Source organism: Micromys minutus, assembly GCF_963924665.1.
Source record: "Micromys minutus genome assembly, chromosome: 32".
Classification (NCBI taxonomy): domain Eukaryota; kingdom Metazoa; phylum Chordata; class Mammalia; order Rodentia; family Muridae; genus Micromys; species Micromys minutus.
In genome coordinates this window covers 2,986,015-3,007,632 of record NC_137967.1, presented here as the reverse complement: position 1 = coordinate 3,007,632, position 21,618 = coordinate 2,986,015, and the positions used below count along the sequence as shown (strand labels likewise).

At 43.7% G+C, this 21,618-nt stretch overlaps 1 protein-coding gene across 1 annotated transcript; it reads right to left on the bottom strand.

The window, feature by feature from the left end:
- Positions 1 to 1,116: 1,116 nt before the first annotated feature.
- Positions 1,117 to 21,256, bottom strand: LOC308414060 (uncharacterized protein; the record flags this gene model as incomplete). The annotated part of the gene is given in 4 exon segments (XM_080909236.1): positions 1,117 to 2,080; positions 7,037 to 7,138; positions 20,284 to 20,473; positions 20,476 to 21,256. Coding segments are annotated over 4 exon segments (2,037 nt in total).
- Positions 21,257 to 21,618: the final 362 nt, after the last annotated feature.

Genomic DNA, 21,618 nt, shown 5'->3' with positions numbered 1-21,618 from the left:
AAATAGACTCAGCAGGTGTCTTTACACACACACACACACACACACACACATAGTAAATATGTATGTGTATGTGTATAACACTAATAATCAAAAATGAAGGAGCTGTTTAGGAGGAGAGACACCGAAAGGTTTGGTAGCTGGGAAGGGATAGAGGGAGGGAGGAAAGGGAAAGGAGACAGTGATACCATCCTATTCCAAACAAAATATTTTAAAAGGAAAATGTATATAAACATGTATAATTCAAGTTATGGATGCTACACACTCCTGGGGACAATGTACATTTGACAGAGGTTCAGTTCTGAGAGAAAGTAAGTTCAGTGACAGTCACTGGGATTTTTTTCATGAGGGATTAGACAGTCATAGAGAGAGAATCAGGACAAAGACAAAGGAAGAAAAGGAAGGATGTGACCGTGGAATGGTAACCAAAGCACCGTGAAAGAGAAACTGGAGAGCTCCTGCCCTCTGCCTTTGTGTGTGCTCGGATGTTGGTGTATAAAACCTGTCCTTATTCTCTCAGGGGCAAAAATGGCAGACACCTGAAGACTCTAGTGGGTGAATGGAGATTTAGGATAGGCAGTCTTAAAGATGCGTTTCTTTTTACTAAGAAATTTACATTTTAAAATTATGCACGTATTCTAAAGTGTGAGGATATTGAAGGAACTGGAAATGTGGAAGTTTCCATTAATTTCTTTTTATATTTAGAAAACAACTTGTAAGAAATAGGGACATTTCTTTAAAATATAGTATTCATTTAATCTTTATCAAATTTAATGACCAAAGAAATTCAGACCTTTCTTGCACTACCTTGATCCTTGTTCTGAGGGTGGTATTTGTTTACAGTGGGAGCTGTTCTGGCCTCAAGTGATACGAGGATTATACTACAAGAGGGTGTGGTGAGGCTCACATAAAGCAGCTTTAGGGCGCTGCAGTCAGTTTCTGTGTTTCAAGCCCCATTTCTACCAATTTCTATACAATGACCATTTCCTCTACTCATTGAACATGACTGTGAAAATTGCCTATGTAGATAAAGGCGAAATTGACTCTCAGAGAAACTATGTCCGATCAAGGACTCCCTCAACTGCTGCATCAGACTGTTTCCAGTTCCCCAGACTATTGCTAAGGACCCCTGTCCCCACCCGCTTCCTCAGGAGTGTCCTGCATGGCTCTCTGAAGGAGGAGCTTCAGAGTCTGCCGTTGCAGCCTGCGGTGCCTAATGGAGCCAACGAGGAAGTAAACGATGGGGTTGGCACAGCTGTTAACACAGGACAGGAATGTTATCGTTTGATAAACATTGTGAGATAAAATGATATGCAGCTTCATAATCCGGTTTAAGAGGAACCAGAAGATCCCAAAGGGCAGACCAAAGAGTATAAAGAGCAGCACTGTGAAAGAAATGGTCACATAGAACCTGGTCATAGGAATCCTGTGTGATCCATAGATGATCTTGACCAACAGGGCCAGGCTGGATATAGAAAGAACCAAGAATAATGCTACTATAAATACAGTAATGATCGAGCTACAAACATTACAGAAAGAACGTTCATAATGACTAAACAGAAAGCCACAGCCTTGCCCAAACAGGAGGCTCAACAGTAGAGAGAAAGTCCAGAGCAGAGCACACGTGATGGTTGATGTGTGTCTTGGTCTTTGGCAGTGATGCCAGATGGGCCATATAACCGATAGGTAACGCTCAGTACTCATGGCTGCAATCATACACAGGCCTGCAAGGTAAGCGAACAACAATATGACGAAGAGAAAATAGAAGTATCTCTTATATATCCGAAAGACACACTCCAGGGAGTACACAGTCTGAGTGCAAAGGTACAGGAAATCAGCACCAGCCAGGTTGAGGACATAAACGGAGAAGGCATTCCTGTGCATGTGAAAGCCTAAAAGCCACAGCACTGTGGCATTTCCTGCCATCCCAACCACGGCAACGATGACAGTAAGAAAATCCAGGGTATTGAACATGGTGATACAGGATGAATTTTCGGTGTAGGTACTTTTATTCACTGCTGTGTTGTTAATGCTCCAGGCTGGGGAGGTTGGACCAAGGCTTAGGAATTTTCCACTGGCGTTCCTGCAAAGAAATGGAGATATGAACACTCGATTGAAGATTGTCCTGAAGCTGTTTGCATTTTAATGTTATTTCCACTTCCCCAGGAAGGGCTGCCTAGTCCAACTGAACCTTCCCATTTTAATTAGTAAAATAAAAGAAAGCCAGTGACTGGGTGGGGCTAGGGATGTGGAGAGGGCTGAGAGGTCAGAGGAGGACACAGGTTGGAAAAGAGAGGTCATGGCAGGATGGAGGTTCCCAAGGACCAGATAGACCCAGGTGGGATTTATTGGTGTTAATAGCTATGAACATTAAGGATTTTATAGGTCTAGTATCTCATACAGAAGGGCAGTTTGTATCTTTGTCTATTTGATGCAATCTTGTGTGGATTGAGAGTTAAATACATAAACCTGTATGAAAAACTATTGGGCTGTAGAGTTGTGTTTATGTGGGATTTTGGGGTAGAGAAACAGTCCGGGACAGAGGCAGAGAACAGGCTGTAGTAAACCGTCAAGGGAAGGGAGTTGTGTGGAAAAGTAGGGCCATGGTGGTGGCTCGAACTGGGCACCAGAGATGCTCAAGGCTTCGTATCACGGCCGGGCTGAGTAGCGAGACCACAGGGCCGATAGCGAGACAAACCATTATTTTATTTTTTTAATATTTACTGCAACACATGATACTTTTTGTCAGGACCATGTGACTATGTAGGAATGTCTGGAATGGGTTCATGAGGAGGGCACGGGGATCACAGAGATTAAGTAGTTTATCAACCTCCCAAAAGCACTAGAAACTTTTTTTGAGCCCAGTTTGTACCATTTGGTCTATCTGCAGACCAATATGATATGGGGTAGCCGATGGTCCTAGTGCAGTTTATTAAACATTTCAGGTTATGTTGAAAGAGACAGAACTCTGAAACCAACTTTCTTTCTGTTCTAGGGCTGAGATTTCGCCTCAGCTGTAGGAAAATGGAAGCTGTTGACACAAGTCACGTCTTCTCTCAGTCACTGGAAGGTTTCTATCAAATAGACAAGATGGAGTTGTGAGGGAGAGTCATGAAAGAGGGCGGTACTAGATATGAAGTGTGTGAACAGCCGTGCTTCTTATGTGGAAAGGCTGGGTGTTCGTGCGCCACTTTGAAAACTAGAAAGCAGAGAAGCCTTGAGGGACAGCAGACAGTTTTCTGTTGATTACTATGTCACCAGTGTCCTGGTCTTTGCAGGGGTCCAGCGGAGAGCTAAGAATTGTAACAAATGAGCTAGATGTTCAAGAGTCGTTGAAACATGGGGGTAAATGTTCCGGTTTGTGACTTGTACCTACATGCAAATGCACATGTCTCTGGCGTGGGAAGTGTGGGCTGTGCTGCAGAGAAGACAAAGAGCACCTCTGTTTGGGAATAGCATTCCAATCCCTGAGGAGAGCTGTGTGATCTCTCAGTGGAAGCAAACAGTCTGGAAAAGAGAGCAGCATAGCTGGTCGCATCATGGAGAGCTTTCTCTTCTCTCCGCTCCCCCATGGAAACATACTTGATAGGCTTCTTGCCCGTAAAGCCATGGAAACATTTGGAGAAAAGACAAACTACCCTGCTATCCTCCTTTCATTCCTACACTGATTCTTATCCTAACGTGCAGAAGAAGGGCAGTTCCTGTGCTTGCAGTAGCTTAGCCTGAACAATATCCCATATAGAGAGCTTTGCTTCACAGGAGCCTTCTGGCCAACTTCCCATCCAAGACACAGGCCTTCATGAAGGAGAAATCATCTGACCATGCTCAGACAGAGCTCGGAGGGAAGCCCCGACCCAGAAGACCTTGCAAACGGACTCACACAAGAACTTTGGAGGTTATCACCCAACAAACTCAATTGTGTTTCTCAAGATCACCCCTATTCCTTTTCAGAGCCTTGGCTACCACACAGGAGCACAAGATCTTCATTCAGGTAATCATCGGGCATCAGCACTCAGTCATCTCCACTAGTGTTTCCCATGGGGCTGCTCAGTGTGATGAAACAGAAGCAGGAAGCCAAACTAGGATCAACTCAGCCACAGCTCCCAGAAGGGCTGGTTTTTCTCATCTCTGCTCACCAATCTGGACTAAACAGCCCTCGCCTGCATAGCAACCATAGCAACCCTGTGACAGGGGTCTGGACCAACAATCATTTGAGAGATTTCATCTAAAATTGCCACCCCCCCACTCTATGACCAGTTTCCTTACTTTATAACCAGTTAAAGTGTTTTGTTTGGTCTTTCTGATCCATGGTAACGTTGTTGACATCTCAACGGAATAAAGATGCCATGGAAAAGTTGTGGGTTCAGCTTATATAAAAGGAAATGCAGTATTTTACAGAGGAGAGAGAGAGAGAGATTCAAAGTTATGAGTCCTTGGGGGGGGGGTGGCAATAAATGTTACAGGAGGACTAGAGAAATGGTAATAAGAAAGAACCAACCATTCAATATAAGAAATTTATAAAATTTCAATAAAATTCAATAAGAGTAAAACCCTTAAGATGAGTAAAGAATAAAGTGCAAGTGCAAAGTCAACCTTCAGTTCAACCCCAAATCACAGGGACTGGCACACGTATATCAATAGTGAGCTTAAGTGTGAATGGCTTTAACTCACCACCGTGAAGAGAAGATTGAGTGACGGAAAGACCCAACTTTGTTTATCTGTGAGAAACACATTTCACTGGCAAAGACAAGTACGTAATGAAAACAAAATGGTGGAAAAGGACAACCCAAATGATTGGCATCTGAAAGAATGATAGATAGGGCATCTACGCTCATACTTCATGGACTGCAAGAGAAAATTAGGAGCAAACAGGGCACATAAATGGAACTATTCTTCACAAAGCAACATGGGTACATTTGTGTGTACCCATTTCATAGAATAAACACTATTAACTACTAGGAACTAATAATTCTACATACATGAAGGCGATCTAATACCCATTAAATATTGATACCCATAAATTATTAATATATGTTATTTAGAGAATAATTTGACACAGAAACTTCAAAGATAAATTGCACGTTGGATCAAAGGGCGTTAGCATACCAGTGTCTAAGTAGTTCATGCAAGAGCTATGGAACACATACCCTTGTCAGCAACCCTTCGAAAATTTTCTACAATGTGTCATATTTTATGTCATAAAGCATTCTTTGTAAACATAAGAGAAATCGCAATGTTTTCTATAGTATCAGTTCACAATAGGATCACATTAGAAGTGACCGAGAAATCAATTAATAGAAAGCATCCAATGACATAAAGATGGACCGGTCAGTGGATCATTAAAAGCTGAATCAATGACATCAAATCAGAAGGCAGAGTGGTTGGGAGGAGGAAGAAGGTCAAGAGGATTCCGTCAGGGCTTGAGGGAGGGTAACGGCGGGTGAATACGCTCACAAAGAATTGTGCGCATGTGTGAAACTGAAAATACAGAGGAGTAACAATAACACAGATAAGTTGTTTTCAGTCTTCTAGCCCACGTTATTCCAAGATGCAAGGATAGTTCACCATGGAAAAAAGAAATAAGTAAATGTTATAAAGATCATAAATATCAGGGGAAAGATGATCGTTCCAGAAGATGTAGCAGATGAAGTCACAAGATCGAACGCTCCCAAGATGATAGCCTGTGAGGAGTCTAGGAAAACAGATAGGATGGTCTAACTCGCAGAGCAGCACATGACAGCGGAGCCGACAGCCCCCGAAGTGGGACAGCATAGACCGTTTAACAAAACAAGGTGTCCTCCCGACCTGTTACATCCAACACTGCTTAAAATCTTCATAAAAGCAGCGAGAGAGAGAAGGATCCTAATTTAAAATGTAAAAGATACGAATTTACTTTCTCCTTTACTTAAAAAAACCTAGACATTCTTGAAATGTCTCAGTGTACCCGACTGTGAAGGTGGGACATTTTTATCTCCCTGTGCTCGGTTTTTTTGTGAGGCCCTGACATTGTTTATTCATGAATGACAGTATTAGGTGGTGGGTCCAGTATAAATTTAAAAGGGCAAATGCAACAAAAGTCACTGACCAGCACAGATAATGTGATAAGTTCTCAATATTCCTAAAATTCTGTGGGTGGTCCCAAACATTTTCAGAATTATTCATACATGGACAAACCACTGATGCTGATCATGGACAAGACAGTGAGGCGAGAGCCTAGTCCAGCTTTGTTGAGCTGCAGGGTGTACTTACTTAGGTACACAGCTTGAGGCTGGGTGTGGTTCTGAGATCTGCTCAGCAGAGGAAGGAAGGGAAGAGGAGTCTGGGTGCTGCAGAGAGGGCTCTGAGAGATGGGCGTGTCTAAAGGCCGACTGGAGAGGCAAGCCCAACCCAACACCAGCCTCCTCCTTAGTCTGTTCTAGAAGATGGGGAGATTTCCCTGATGATGAAAAGTTTCTGTGTGGACTGAAGGAGGCAAGAAGGTGCAGCATTTGAAATATGAATGGCAATTCATAGTCCAGTCGCAGTTGCCTCTAGACTCTGGTTGATAAAGGGATAGGACGAGCTCCCATGTGGCCCGAGTGACTGCATTCTTTAAATGCTTGCCTACACTGTCACTAGGAATCCTCCCTAGAGCCTGTGGGGTACAGAATGACATTTTTCGTTGGTTGGTTTGTTTGTTTGTTTGTTTTTGCCAGTTTTCTGAGGATAGAATTGTAGCACTTCCTTTCAGAGTGTGAATTCCAATCCAGAAAAACTGCCTCAGGACCAGTGCAATGTGTGTGTGTGTGTGTGTGTGTGTGTGTGTGTGTGTGTGTATACGTACGAGCACACACACAAGGGTGTTTGTAGAAGCTACAGGCCGACAACTAGTTTTCTTCAATAGATCACTACCTTATTTATTTATTTATTTTTGAGTCAGGGTTTTTCAAAGACTGAACAGCAGACCGGCAAACTGAGGGCTCCTTTGGTCTGTGTATTCTCAGCATGGAGGTGATTGGTGTGCTCTTTCAGGCCTGGTTTATTCCGGAAGCTGGAATACGTGTCCTTGTGCTTGTACCACCGATACAGATACATCAACCCATCTAACCTGGAAAGGGTTAATCCCCTGACAAACTCGCCATACACCGCAACACTGTGTGGACTAGAAAGCAGTAAAGCGAAAGCTCAGTAGACTGACCCTCACTATAAACAAGATGGCAGTCACAACTGTGAACGAATGAAAACTTAGGAGCCAGCTGGGGAGAAGCATCAGATGGGACTAAGAATGGAGGCAGCAGAAATTAGGCTAAGGTAGAGCTCACCTGTAACCCCAGTGCTCGGGAGGTGAAGGCAGGACAATCAGAAGCTCGTGGGTTTTCTCTGTGACCTAGCAAGTCATAGTAGCCTGTCTGCTGTTTCCCCCAAACTGCCCTCCAAAGTTAATTCTCTTAGCAATCATCGAGGTGCAGGGTTTTTTCACTGTGTTTAAACAAACACAGCCTCAGAGTCCAGAGCAGTCACCAAAGCAGGAGACTTTCAGATGGAAAGACATCCTCCTCCTAGAGATCAGAGATGCATGCTGGGGCTGTCTCCTCCATTATTTCTTAGAGAACCCAGCTCCCTCACTGTGGGCAACTTGAGCAGACAAGAGCAAACGTTCTATGTCTGCTCACGATACCTCACCGTTTGAACAAGTGTTTGCATGGTGTGGTGGATTCATCTCCATCAAGTGTGGGGCTCTAGAAAGGTTAATGCACTAACACTTTCCTGATCTACCTCATTCTAGAATATACCTGTTGCGATGCTGTCTCAGGGAGGAAGCATGTTTACATGTACGAAAGGGCATTTCAGACATCACGTTACTAGCAGATCCTTGAGTTGTCTTCTCCTATCTCTCTTCTGATGTTTTTCCTCTGTTCTGCACTGTTGTCCCTTGATTTTGAGAATGTACCAAAATATTCATCTGATACAATGTCTGGGAGACTTCCAAGACCTTTATAGATCGATAGAGAGACCAAGGCTCTTATTTTCTCCCTTAACAAATCATCTGAGTTTTAACTTAAAATGGACTCCAGTTCACACTCTTTTGATCTCATGACCAAAACATTACCAGAAACTGAAGGTTCAGAGGCAAGTGGAGAAACGCAGCAAGGTTGTGTCAGGAGTTTATAGGAGCAACCTTCCTGCTTCTCTCTGCATCTTCCCTACACTGACACTCTGACGTGGCTGAGAGTCCTTGTCCACAGCACGCTGACGCCCCTTTAGGTCTGAGGCACGCCAGTGTCTGACGTGGTGTGGCTGGAAGCCCAGGCAGAACAGCTTTCTTGCTAAGGTCTTCTATCGGTCTGTCCCTGAGTGAGCACTCTTCTACTGTAGCCAATAAGAACTCTCCCTCCCTGCACAAACTCCAGTCTAATCTCAAGTTGACGACTGCAGGTGAATCCTCCAAATTAGGAGCAGCATTAGGAGAATAAAATGCAGACAGGACAAAAAAAAAGCTCTGATGGAGATGGTCTGGTGACAGTTAAGTCCGCAAACCTAGTGGCAGAAGAGGACTGGAACACGAGGAAACGTGTCCTCCCATCTCTCTGCCACCTAGCCACTTACAGAAGTGCTGGATCTGGGCCCTAAAAGGGTTCCTTTCTCCAACTTTCCTTTTATTTGAGGCAGTTGGTGACATGTCAAGGACCATGGAGAGCAGAAGGAGAGACCTTTGGGAGTTTTATTTCTAATCTCTCTCCTGGTCAAATGTTTGTTGACAGGTTGACAGCAGCAGAGCTTTCCCGTGCATGCAATTATCCCGACAATAACAGTTACAACTCTGGTACCCCCTCTATCTAGTTCTCCAGTACCAATTCCTTCTGCTGATTCCTGAAGCCAAGGAATGGACAACTTGCCCCACAGTTTGGCTTTCTCATTGTCCCCATGCACTTCCTCTTTCCTGAGGACTCCTGGATTTTGTAGAGAAACACTTCCTCCGGCATTCTTCAATCACTCACATTCTAACCACCAGTTTCTTCCAAGAGGCAACATACCGGCGTTGCTGATCAGTTTGGGGAAGAAACAAGCAATAAACCCGTTTACACGTTTCTGCCCTGGGAAGCAGACTATGAATATCACCTTTTTCCTTAAAGGAATAACAGGAACCGATATGAATGACTTGGGAGGAAGTAAGTAAAGTGCTTAAGCCAGGCCACCTTTCTGCTTCAAAGGGAAGCTTCTGCCTCATGCCTTCTCAAGAGGAAGGCCGAGACCATGCATGGTGCATCTTCTCATAGTAACAGAGGTGTGAACTCAGTATCACAGTAACTGAACATTCTTGGGATGCATCCTTACCTTTCTTCCATTTTTTTTTTTGGGTCTAGCGATGGAGAGTTGACCAGGCTGAAGAAGACCCCTCCACAGACTGGTTCTAGACTCTGCCTCCTTGCTCTGGAATTGGCATTTGCCTTCAGGAGCTGCGTGAATGTATCTGACCCAGGTGAGGCTTATAAAAACATTGAGCAGACCATGTGATTTCCAGTACGTATACTGGACAAGTTGCACACCAGAGATCTTTCCAGATGCCCCCTAAGATGTTTCTTGGCATCTGCCCCGCTTCCACTCAGAGATCGGCCTCTCCCATCCCATCCACTTAGGTCTACCTCTCTCCAAATAATTACTCTTCCCTCCTTTAAGGATCAACTCCCACCATGGGTGACAACATTAAGTAGTGTCAGCTTTGTGTGTATGACTATATTGCTGAAGCAAAAGCAGACCAAGCAGCCTGGCAGAGTCTGCACGGTGAAGGTAGTGTGACATTGTTCACACTGCCCCTTACGTAGCAGTGTGGTTTTCTTCCAAATGACATTTAGGCTGACGGTTCCTCTGAATCCTCTGCAGAAGTCCCAAGTCCCAGCTCCCATCTGCACACTTTGGAAATATTTTGTTTTAAACTTTACAGTAGCCCAACAGTTAACAGACTCTGGACAAACAAAGGAAGAACGTCCCCTTTTAACATGTTTAAATTTTTCGAGACTGAAACTCTTAAATCCGACTGGCTTCATTTTGTGATATTAACATGAGATCTCAAGGATAAGGAGCTAAATGATTATGTCTTAAAGTGAAGGTTTTGTGTCAAGTTGAGAAGTGTTATCTGAAGAGGCTTGAGAGTCTTCTGGAACACGCAGTCTCTCAAGGGACCAAGAAGGAAGGAAAGGATGGGGTTTACACAGCCGGTAACATAGGATAGAATATTGGGAGTTTGTAAACACCACAAGCTGTTTTCACACTAAAAAGATACAGAACCTACATTAAGATGAATAGATCCTTTGGGACAATCTAAGGAGCAGGAAGACCAGTGACAGACAGCCTGGTCACAAGCATCCTCCCGGAGCCACAAGTGTTCATGACCAGCAAGACCACAGCGAACCCTGAGAGAATCATGAAGGAATTAACCATGTAGCAGTGATGAAATGTGTTATACTAACCAGAACAATAAACACTAAAGAAGATGCCATCTTTCTTTTAGTCCAGGAAGATCTAGGACAAAGCCCAGAGCAGGGCACACACAACAGCTGACATGTGTTTGGGGCCTTGGCAGTGGAACTACATTGGTCATATGACAAACAGGTGCTGTCCGGCACTAATCGTGGTGAGCGTTTCAGACCCGCAAGGTAAGCAAAGGTAAACATAATCTTCAAACAGGATACAGCAACGTGGGTGTAGATGGCATGGAAGAGATATTGCTACTCTCCAGGAAATACACAGAGAACAGAGAAAGAGGAAATCAGTCCCAGGTAGGTTGAGGACACAAGCAGAGAAGACATTTCTGTGCAGATGCCCAGAACAGACAGCACACTGAGTGGCATTCTCCCTCTGCACAGTCACGGCAACGGCGAGTTAGTTAACTGGGGGGAAGGAAAAAGACTGCCAGGGGCTTTAGTTTCACTGCCATCATTTCCATCCCTTGCTGTGCTGTCATTCCCCACACTGAGATGGATGGACCTGTGCTTTGGGTTTCTCCACCATTTTCCCTGTAAAGGAAAGGCACACATGGGCTGGAGAGATGGCTTAGCAGTTAAGAGCATCGACTGCTCTTCCAGAGGTCTTGAATTCAATTCCCAGCACCCACATGGTGGCTCACCATCATCCAGGAATCTGATTCCCTTTCTCAACTGAGGACAGTTGACAGTGTACTCAAATACATAAAATAATAAATAAATCTTAAAAAAAAAAAAGAAAGAAAAGGCACACATGAGCATGCACCGCACAACCAGTGAAGGAAGGACCACCCTGCTGTGTGGGATTGACTGGCCCTGGTTCTTCAGGAGAGGAAAGAGGTTTTCAGAGATTAAGTTATTTATAAAACGTAACGGATTTTAGAATCTTCCTTTAAATCCGTTTCGCATATATGTGGGCTTCTCTGTGAAGTAGCCGATGGCCCCGGCACAGCTGCTCAGCATCTAAGGAAAGCATGGAGCTGTGGATTCAACTTTCTTTCTGTTCTAGGGCTGAGATTTCTTCTTCAGATTTAGAATGGAAACCCCAGGAGTCTATCAAATGAGAAGAAAATGGATTCAAAGTGAGTGTTACGTGTGAAGGAAATGCCACTTCTTACTAAGCCCCGTGGGAGAATAGTTCCACTCCTCAGGATAGGTGGGCTGGGTCTGCGTCCCAAATCTGAAAACTAGGAGTAGAGTAGCCTTGGAGGACGTCAAGCACTTTCTTTTTTTCTGTTATGCCACAAAAGTCCAGCTCACCACCAGAGGGCACAATAGATAATTAAGAACAGTGAGGAATGGGTAAATGAATGTCAAGCCCAAGGGTAGTTAAAATGGCAGCTTAAGAATTCAGATTTGAGGTTGAGGGCCACTGCAATGAACGCCAGGACTCTTCCACCAGTGGAATGCTCAGTTTCATCTTCTGCAGCAGGATGAGAAAGTAAGATAAAGTCAGATGCAGTCCCGAATCTGACCGGTTTGCTCATCCCTGTATGCCAGCCGACCCTGAGCTGCCCTGCCCCTCCTTGCCCAGAGTACATCTCTGAGCATGGGCTTGGGCCACAAGCCCTTTGAAGAAGCTGGTCTGAAATTGCCATCGACCCACTGCACGTATTCTCCTTCTGTTTGACGATGAGCTGAAGTATTTTGGCGGATCTGATCTTTCTAACACATGCTTGCGTTATTCAGCCTTCAGTGGAAGAAAGGTGCTTGCAAGTATGTGTGAGAAAGAAGTTCAGAATCACAAGTCTTTAGGAAAGACTACATCTAATGATTTAGAGTAGAGAGGTGGATTAAGGAAGAATCAATTGTTTCCAAATCAAAGACCCAGCGCACTTCTAAGAACCATAAAGTACAAAGGCAGGGTTAGCACTCAAATCAATGAGGAAACCCTCCAAATTATAGGCTCAGCACATATATCTCAGTAGCATCCTTAAGTGTAAATTGTCTTAACTCTGCCTGATTGTGTGACAAAGCATCCTCTGTTGGCTGTATTTAAGAAACACATGTCCATCATCAAAGACAAGACAGAATAAAAAAAAAAGGATAAAATAATACTCCAAGTGAATAGAATATGAAAGAAGGATAGGTTGTGTCCACTCTTACTTGGGACAACAGATTAAAAATGGAAGTAATAGTAACACATAATGCTACTCAGTGGATAAGTCATTAGAAGTTGTGTGTGTGTGTGTGTGTGTGTGTGTGCGCTTATGAAAATAAATTCAACTATACAATGGTGGCTTAATACACAAATTCTTTTTGATTCTTTTTGTTTGTTTGTTTTATTGAAACAAGGTCTCACTGTTTAGTTTTTGCTGGCCTGAAAGGCATCGTGTAGGCCACGTGGGCCTTGACTTTATGACCCGCTGCTGCCTCATGACTGCTGGGATTACAGCAAGGGCCACTGCTCCTGATTACGACTCTCATATACTGCATATCATCCTGAACATAAATTGACAAGGAAGCTTCATAGATAAACCACTCTAACTAAAAAGAGACTAAGGGAATGCTTAGTAATTCACCCAGCAACTCCGGAGCGCACATCCTTCCAAAGCAACACACAAAAGTTTCTCTACAATATTTTAGCTGATAAGACAGTCTTCAGGAAGGCCACCGGATTGGAGTTCTTCCAGTCTTGTTGTATCAAATACAATTAGAAATAAACTATGCAAACAACAGAAAATAAGCAAAGATAATAAGGATTGTTTGACCAATGAATTAGAACAATAAGACAGCCAGAGGCCTGCTCACTTCCATGCATTAGTGTTGGGCCGGGCCTCTACAATGAGAAGGTAGAAAGAGAAGAGAAATGGTGTGTACACCCTGAAGAGATAACCTGGAGATAAGAGAGTGGTGAAGAACAGTTATGTGAATAGTCATGTGCTACCCTCTGGGGCCACATTCATGCCTAAGGGTTGTGCAGGGCTGGATGTACCCCTTATTGGCTTCAGCACTCAGAAGAGCTAGCCCCCTCTTCTCTCCAGCTACAGCAGTAAAGAGAACAGTTCCTTCACCTTGCCCTGGGTAGATTGGCAGGGCTGGGTGTGGTAGAGCCAGTCCCTAGTGGGTAAGACCTAGAGAGTTGGCCCTGCTTCTTATTATGGTAGTGTTGTAGAGTTGGCCCTGGTGGCATGGTGTAGGAGGTCTGGTGGGCTAATCAACTTACCTACTCTCCAGGGTAAGATTCAGGGGTTTGGGTTGGCCCACCCTAACCTCTGAACCATCTATAATCTGCTGTGGTGCATGAAGGGGCAGAGCCTACAGATCCAAAGGGCAACGGCAGGATATCCAAGAGGAGTCCAGGCAATGATCCAGTACTGATGGTGCAGCAGAAGCCAGAGGCTGAGACCCAAGCCAATGGCATTGAAGATTCACAAGTAAAGCTGTTTGGGGAAAAGGGCATACTGTGGGGCACACTGCAGCTTCCATAGAGAGATTAATTTTGTGGATGTGGGAGGTTGTGATGGTAAAGAGCAGATGTGGGGGGACAGGGAGATGAGTGGGATTGTGGTACATGAGGTGAAATTCACAAAGAATCAATAAGATGTTACAAAGCTAAGATACCAAAGTAGGAAAGAGACTGGTTGAAGAACTGTGTCAACAGGAGCAGGGGAGAGGGATAACAGAGTAATACAGGGTGAATATGTTCACAATGAATTATTTGCACATATGAAATTGAAAAATAAAATAAAAGCAGCAATGATAAGAATTTTAAAAAATAGATAAAAGTATACACAGTGAGTACGTTTTTTTTCCAAGAATGCAATGATCCTTCAATATTCAAAAAGCTAATGAATTATTAACACATGTAAGTGAAGAAAGAAACACATTTGAAAATTTCAAAAAATGCAAAAAAAAATGACACTGAAAAAAACTGGTGAAAACTCTGAAGAAATTGGAATGGATTGGTGGTATCCTAAGATGGTAAAGGCTACATGTTTTACAAACGGCCAGGGTCTTACTGAATGTGGAACATTAACATCACCTTTAAAATCAGAATGCGACAAGCACATCAACCCATCCTTCTTCTGTTCAATACATCGCTTGAAATCTCAGTAGAGCTGATAAATCAAGAGAAAGAAAAAAAAAAAAAAAAAGACACTGGCAGCTTCCCTTTGGAAGATTTTAGAATTCTGTACTTAAAAAAACAAAAAGCACAGAAGTATCTCTCACAGAGTGTCAGAAATTGAAGATAGAAATAATTCTACAATCCTGCTAAGTTTGTGTGAGGCCCTTGGTTCTCCTTTAAAGAATGAATGTGAATATGCCTATGTATATTGTTGGATGATCTGGGTGATATAGAAAATAAAAATGGCAAGTGTCTCAAAAGGCACCAGGACAGGCACAAACGATGGAGAAATTCTCTATACTCCCAAAGCCTTTGTTAGACAGTTCTAAGTGTATTCAGGAGTATTCACACACACACGAAAAGCTAATGTTCTCTGGCAGGACTTTGATGTAAGGACCCAACGCTGCTTTGTTGAGCAGCAGGAAGCACTTAGGTGCCCAGCTTTGGGGTGGTGTAGGTCAGAGAAGATTGCTCAGCAGAGAAAGGGGGAAAGGAAGGAAGAGCAGAGTCCTTTGCCTCTGCACAGAGGGAACGGAAACATGGGCGTGTCTCCTGGGGGACATGAAATGCAGTAGATGAGGACAAACCTAAAGTAGCACAAGCCTCCTCCTTAGCTTCTTCCAGAAGAGGAGTTTTCTGTAATGATAAAAGCTTTCTATGCGGATCGTCTGAAGAAAAGACGGGGATGTATATGACGCAAGCACAGATAGTGATGGGCATGTAATTGCCACAGGACAACGTGCCATTCTTATAATCAATGCTATGCTTTTATTGAAAATAGATTTTAAAAAATATAATATATTCTATCTTTTACCCTACCCAATTCCTCCTACACACTCCCTGACTCCCCAGCAACCTAAATCCATGCCCTTTCTCATTTCTCTCATTAGAAAGCAAACAGCATCTAGGAAAAAAAAAGATATGGGAAAATAAAAACAAACAAAATAGGACAAAACAAATAGGAAAAATTGAGCCAAAAAAAAAAAAAAAAACCCAATATAGACATCTCTCTCTCTCTCTCTCTCTCTCTCTCTCTCTCTCTCTCTCTCTCTCTCTTTCTCTCTCTCTCTCTCTCTCCTACCCAGTTTTAGGAGGTTGAAAGGGAGGGAAAAAAGAACCTAAAATGGAAGTTTCTGGTTTTTTTTTTAGAAGCTCAGGTGTGTCCTATAATGTTTTTATGAAAGCTGTCTTTCGAGAGGGCATATGACGTTTTGCTGAAAGCAGACACTTGAGAAGGCACGTGATATTTAGAAAGAATGTAAATAAGGACCCCACAGACTGGAGGTGGACACTACACTGCTAGGCTGTGCAACACTTCACTGATCTTCGCTTGGTCACTTCATAGAGAGAAACATGCCAACGAACTTCCTGTTGTATTCTAGCTTTATCATTATACCCATGCATTTCCTCTGTCCCTAAGACCTGTGATGCTTGTAAATGGACATGTTCTGTGATATTCCTCAGTTATTCGAATTCTGACCACCTGTTTCTCCTTGGGTGTACCATACACACATCTCTGATCAGTTTTGGAAACCGAGAAACAATGTAACTGTTTCCAGGCTTCTGCCCCGGAAACAAGCTAGCACACCACTTTCTTTCTGAAAGGAATGTTAGAAATGAGTATGAATGGTTTGGAGAAAGTATGTTCCAGGCCACCTCTGTGCTTCAAAAGGAAACTTCTGTCTTATGCCTGTCTTGTCCCTGAATGTTGCCTGTTGTGGTAGCAACACAGGGATATGAACTCAGAGAAACAGTCTGACAGTAACTCTGAACATTCTTGGGATACGTCCTTACCTTTCTTCCATCTTTTTTTTTTTTTTTTTTTTTTTTTTTTTTTTTTGGTTTAGAGTTGGAGAGCTGACAAGGCAGAACAGACAACCCTGCCATAGGTTGATTCTAGACTCTGCTTTCTTGATCTGGATTTGGGATTTGCCTTTAGGAGCTGAGAAAAAGTTTCTGACCCAGATGAGGCTTATAAAAACATTGAGCAGACCATGTGATTTCCAGTATGTATAATCTGACAGAGTCACACACCAGAGACCTTTCCAAATGGTCTCTAAGATGTTTCTTGGCATCTGCCCCATTTCCACTCATAGATTAGCCTCTCCCATCCCATCCACTTAGGTCTACCTATCTCCAGATAATTACTTTTTCCTCCTTTGAGGACCAACTCCTGTTATGGGTAATGACAGTGGGCGGTGTCAGCTTGGTGTGTGTTCCTGTGTAACGGAAGCAAATCCTGCCTCACCTCTTGGCTTCCCCCATCCCACCCTAACTGCTCCACCTCTCATACTTCTCTCCACTGTGCACCAGTTCCCATCATGCACCACTGAGAAGTGTCAGATCGGGGTGTGAGGCTATAATACTGAAGCACATGAACACCATGCAGCCTGGCAGGGGTCTGCACGGTGAAGGTGGTGACACTGTTGATACCGCCTCTTCTACAGAGGGAAGTGCTCAGTGTGGTTTTCTTCCATGTGACACTCAAGGTGACAGTTCTCCCAAATCCTCGGCAGGAGTCCTGAGTTCCAACTCTCACTATCTTTATATTTTCATGACCAGCATCTCAAAATAGAAATTTTAACTGTCTTAGTCGGGGTCTCTATTCCTGCACAAACACCATGACCAAGAAGCAAGTTGGGGAGGAAAGTGTTCATTCAGCTTACACTTCCACATTGCTGTTCATCACCAGAGGAAGTCAGGACTGGAACTCAAGCAGGTCAGGAATCAGGAGCTGATGCAGAGGGGTGTTGCTTACTTGCTTGCTTCCCCTGGCTTGCTCAGCCTGCTTTCTTATAGAACCCAGGTCTACCAGCCCAGGGATGGCTCCACCCACAATGGGCTGGGCCAGGTATGGCTCCACCCACAATGGGCTGGGCCCTCCCCACTTGATCACTAGTTGAGAAAATGCCTTACAGCTGGATCTCATGGAGGCATTTCCTCAATGGAGGCTCCTTTCCCTGTGATAACTCCAGCTTGTGTCAAGTTGACACAAAACCAGCCAGTACATTAGCTTTGTCTTATTTCACCGTGGTGAAGAAGCATTCTGGCTCGCTCACTCATGAAATGCAGAGTTCAGCATGTGTATGTGTTTTTTTTTTTAACCCCACTTCATAAAATATGCTAATCTTTTCATTCTTAAAGTGCGAATGCTCAGACATTAATTTTCTTCTATAATTTCTCTTTTTATTATTTAGATGGCATGAGTGGAGGCCATCAGAAGAATGCTGTGCTTTGGATGCAGCTCACCTGTGTCCCGTGAGCATGTGAGCATGTGGTAGTCACTTGTTCACCCAGGACGACAGCCTCGAGAGGTTATGGGGGACTATTAAGAAGTGAAGATACAGATGAGGATGCTTGCAGCTAACCATCAGACTGAACATGGAGACCCCAATGAAGGAGCTAGAGAAAGGACTGAAGGAGCTGAAAGGTTCTGCAAACACATGGAAAGAACAAAATGATCAACTAACCAAACCCACCAGAGCTCCCAGGGACTCAACCACCAACCAAAGAGTACATATGGAGGGACCCATGGCTCCAGCCACATATGCAGCAGAGGATGGCATTCTCTGGCATCAATAGGAGGAGAGGCCTTTGGTCCAGCAAAGACTCATTTTCCCAGTGTAGGGGAATACCAAGGTGCTGAGGTAGGAGAGGGACCACCCTCATGGAAGCAATGGGAGGGGGAGGGTGGATGGGATTGGGGGATGGATGGGATGGAATTCCTGTAGGGAAATATAATTCTCCTCCATGCATGTTCCAGCAGTCAGTCTTGGCCATGACTAGACCCATGTAACACATGGGATGTTAAAGTCAGTGCAATCTGTAGTTTAGGTAACTTTTTCTCAGTAGCATCAAGTGGTCCTTCTGGTAATATCCTATGTCAATGTGGCTTGTCACTCCTACTTCAGGGTGAGAAGAGGCTAGACCAATATATTTTCTATTGTTTTCCAACTTTGTCTTACTTTATATCCAACGTTCAGTATGTGGCATTCCTTCTGGCTTGTCCCTGTGGCAGAGCAGATGCTGTGAGCTGCAGCCCCCACCTCCAGAGACAGCTTGACCCATAGGAGTTCTTACACACCCAGCTCACAGGTGAGGCCTCAACCCTTGTCCCAATACCTGGCCTAACTGGGCCCCTCCCCCAAAGATTAGGAAACACAGGAACTTCCACCCAGCCAGAGGCTTATTTTCCTTCTTGTTCACACCTATGTCAGGGAGCAGACCTCTAACCCCTGAATACACCCAAGGACAGTATGGCTACAAGGAGTTCTGACACAGCCAGGCTCACAGATCAGGCTCCCCAGAACCACTCCCATGCCAAGAAAAAGCATGACCCAAGGAGGTACAACATAACCATGTTTACAGGAGGGACGGTCTTCAGTCAGAAACAGCAAGTCCAGTTATCACCAGAGATAGCCAGATGATGAAGCCCAAGTGCAAGAACATAGACAACAGAAACCAAGGCTACTTGGCATCATCAGACCCAGTTCTCCCACTATGGCAAGTCCTGGATTCCCTATCACACCAGAAAATCAAGATTCAGATTTAAAATTATACCTCATGATGATGATAGAGGACTTTAGTAAGGACATTAGTAATTTCTTAAAGAAATACAGGAGACACAGGTAAACAGTAGAATCCCTTAAACAGCAAACACATAAGTCCCTTAAAGAAATGCAAAAAAAAATACAATAAAAAAATGAAGGAATTGAACAAAAACCTCCCATAATCTAAAAGAGCAATCACAACTGAGGAATTTCCTTGATTAGCTTGGCCTGTGGACATGGCTTTGGGGAATTATCTTGAACAGAAGTTAATGCAAGCAAGCATAGCCCAAGGTAGGATGCACCAAAATGTAGCTCAGCAGGACCTTTAATCAGTCCAGAGAGATCCAGGAAGCAGAGTTTCCTACAGTTTCTGTTCCATGTGGTGCTCAAGCTCCTGCTGTGCCTTCCCTCAATGATGGACTCAGTACTCAGGATAAACCAGACGATCCGTTCTCTCCTCGGTTTGTAATCAAAATGTGTTCCCATGCAACAGAGAAGTAAACTAGAACATTATACAAATTACTTAAGCCATGTTTATTAAGCCAGAGAAAGACTCTAAGGTATACAAATATTAAAGGAAATGACAAAAGTAAATCTATTGAATTCTTAACATTTAAACAGAATCTGTAGAGATGATAAATTGGTGTAAAACGTAATATCCTTTTTATATAAATTGAACAACTTTATTTAAAAAAACAAAGATAAATGTACAGATTTTAAGCATTTTTGCATGAAAGTATATGAATACGTTTTTGTCAGTACTTGATTTTTTAAAGGTCTGATAGTGTGCATTAAGATCTTACTAGTTAAAATGAGCATAAAGTAAATGTAAAACAAAAACGTAACATTCTTTAAATCACTATCAAGTCCAGTGACCAATGAAAAGCAGTTGTTTCCTGAAGTGTCCTGATCTTCAGCTGAGGGGGTTTCTCTCAACTGGAAACAGTCCTTGATCCAAATTATTACAGTGGATCACACATCAAGGGGATGCAGGGAAGCCTCATGAAAAGGAGTCTAGGAAAGTCCCAGGCACTATTACTATTACAGTTGGCGCTGTATTGGTCTACGTTCATGGGAACAGTTAATTTCCCACCTGATTTAACCTTAGGTCATCAACTCAAATAGACTTGTGGAAATGCCCCACAAGGATAAGGACAAATTTGTCATGTAAAGTCTCTTGTGTGTGATCACCTCTCAGCTGCTGCACTAGGATGTAGTGCTCTCTTCAACTTCTTCTACAACTTCTTCAAGTTCTTCACCATCTTCCTCAGGGATGTCCTGCATGGCTCTCTGAAGAAGGAGCCTCAGAGTTCCACAGCGGAACCTGCATTGGCTAATGGAGCCAACAAGTAAGCAGATGATGGGGTTGGCACAGCTGTTAACATAGGACAGGAGAGAATTGTCCCGTGAAAAGAATGACAAGGCATAATAAGATAAATTTCTGTAATCCAGTATAAGAGGTAGATGCTAATTCCAAAGGGAAAGCCACAGATCACCAATACCAGGGCTGTGAGCAAAATTGTCACACACAACCTGGTGACAGGAGTCTGCTGTGAACCACAGAAGATCCTGACCATTATGTTTTGACTGGATCGAGAGAGAATCACAAATGAAACAAGTAACCATGCAACTATGATTATATCAAGCTTCCGACACATATCCTGGTTGTAAGTATTTTCCAGGAATCCACAACTCTTCCGTTCCAGGAGGCTCAACAGCAGGGACCAAGCCCAAAGCAGAGCACAAATGACAGTTGTGGTGTGTTTTAGTCGTTCGCCCTGATACCAGTTGGGCCAAAGGCCAGACAGCCAGTACTCAGCACTAATGGCTGTGACCATGTTCACACCTGCTAGGTAAGCAAGTGTGGACACGCTGTAGAAAAATGATGGGATGTGGATGTTGATGGAGTGGAAAAGGACAACGATCTTTCCCAGGGAAAATACAATGTGACTGCAGAGGAAGAGGAGGTTTGCTCCAGCCAGGTTGAGGATGTAGACAGAGAAGAGATTCCTGCGCACGTGGAATCCCAGAAGCCACAGGACTGTGGCATTTCCTGCCAGTCCAATAAAGGCAATAATGATGGAAAGCAAAGCCATGGCACGGGACACAGCATCACAAGGTGAAGTTTCCGTGTGGTAGCTTCCATTCGGTTGTGTGAGGTCAGGCCCTGAGACTAGCATGTTTGATTCCAAGCTTAGAAACTCTCCTGGAAAGAAAAAAACAGACATAAGCACATCCTTTGCACTCTCTGATTCTCAGGACCACCTCTGACATCTGTAAGTTGTAAAGGCAGAAAATAGGATTTTAGAGCTTAAGAGATTTAGCAAAACCAGCAGGTCTGAATGTATTTGGGCTACCTACAGTTGTAGGGGGTTGAATGGCATGGTTTCCATCAATTCAAACATCTGAATACGTGAGCACTGTTTGGTAGAACTGTTTGAAGAAGTTTTATGAAGTATGACCTTGTTGGATAAGGCTTTGTGTTTACAAATGGTCACAGCAAACTCAGTCTCCTTCCTTTCTCTGTAACTTTTGGAAAGGT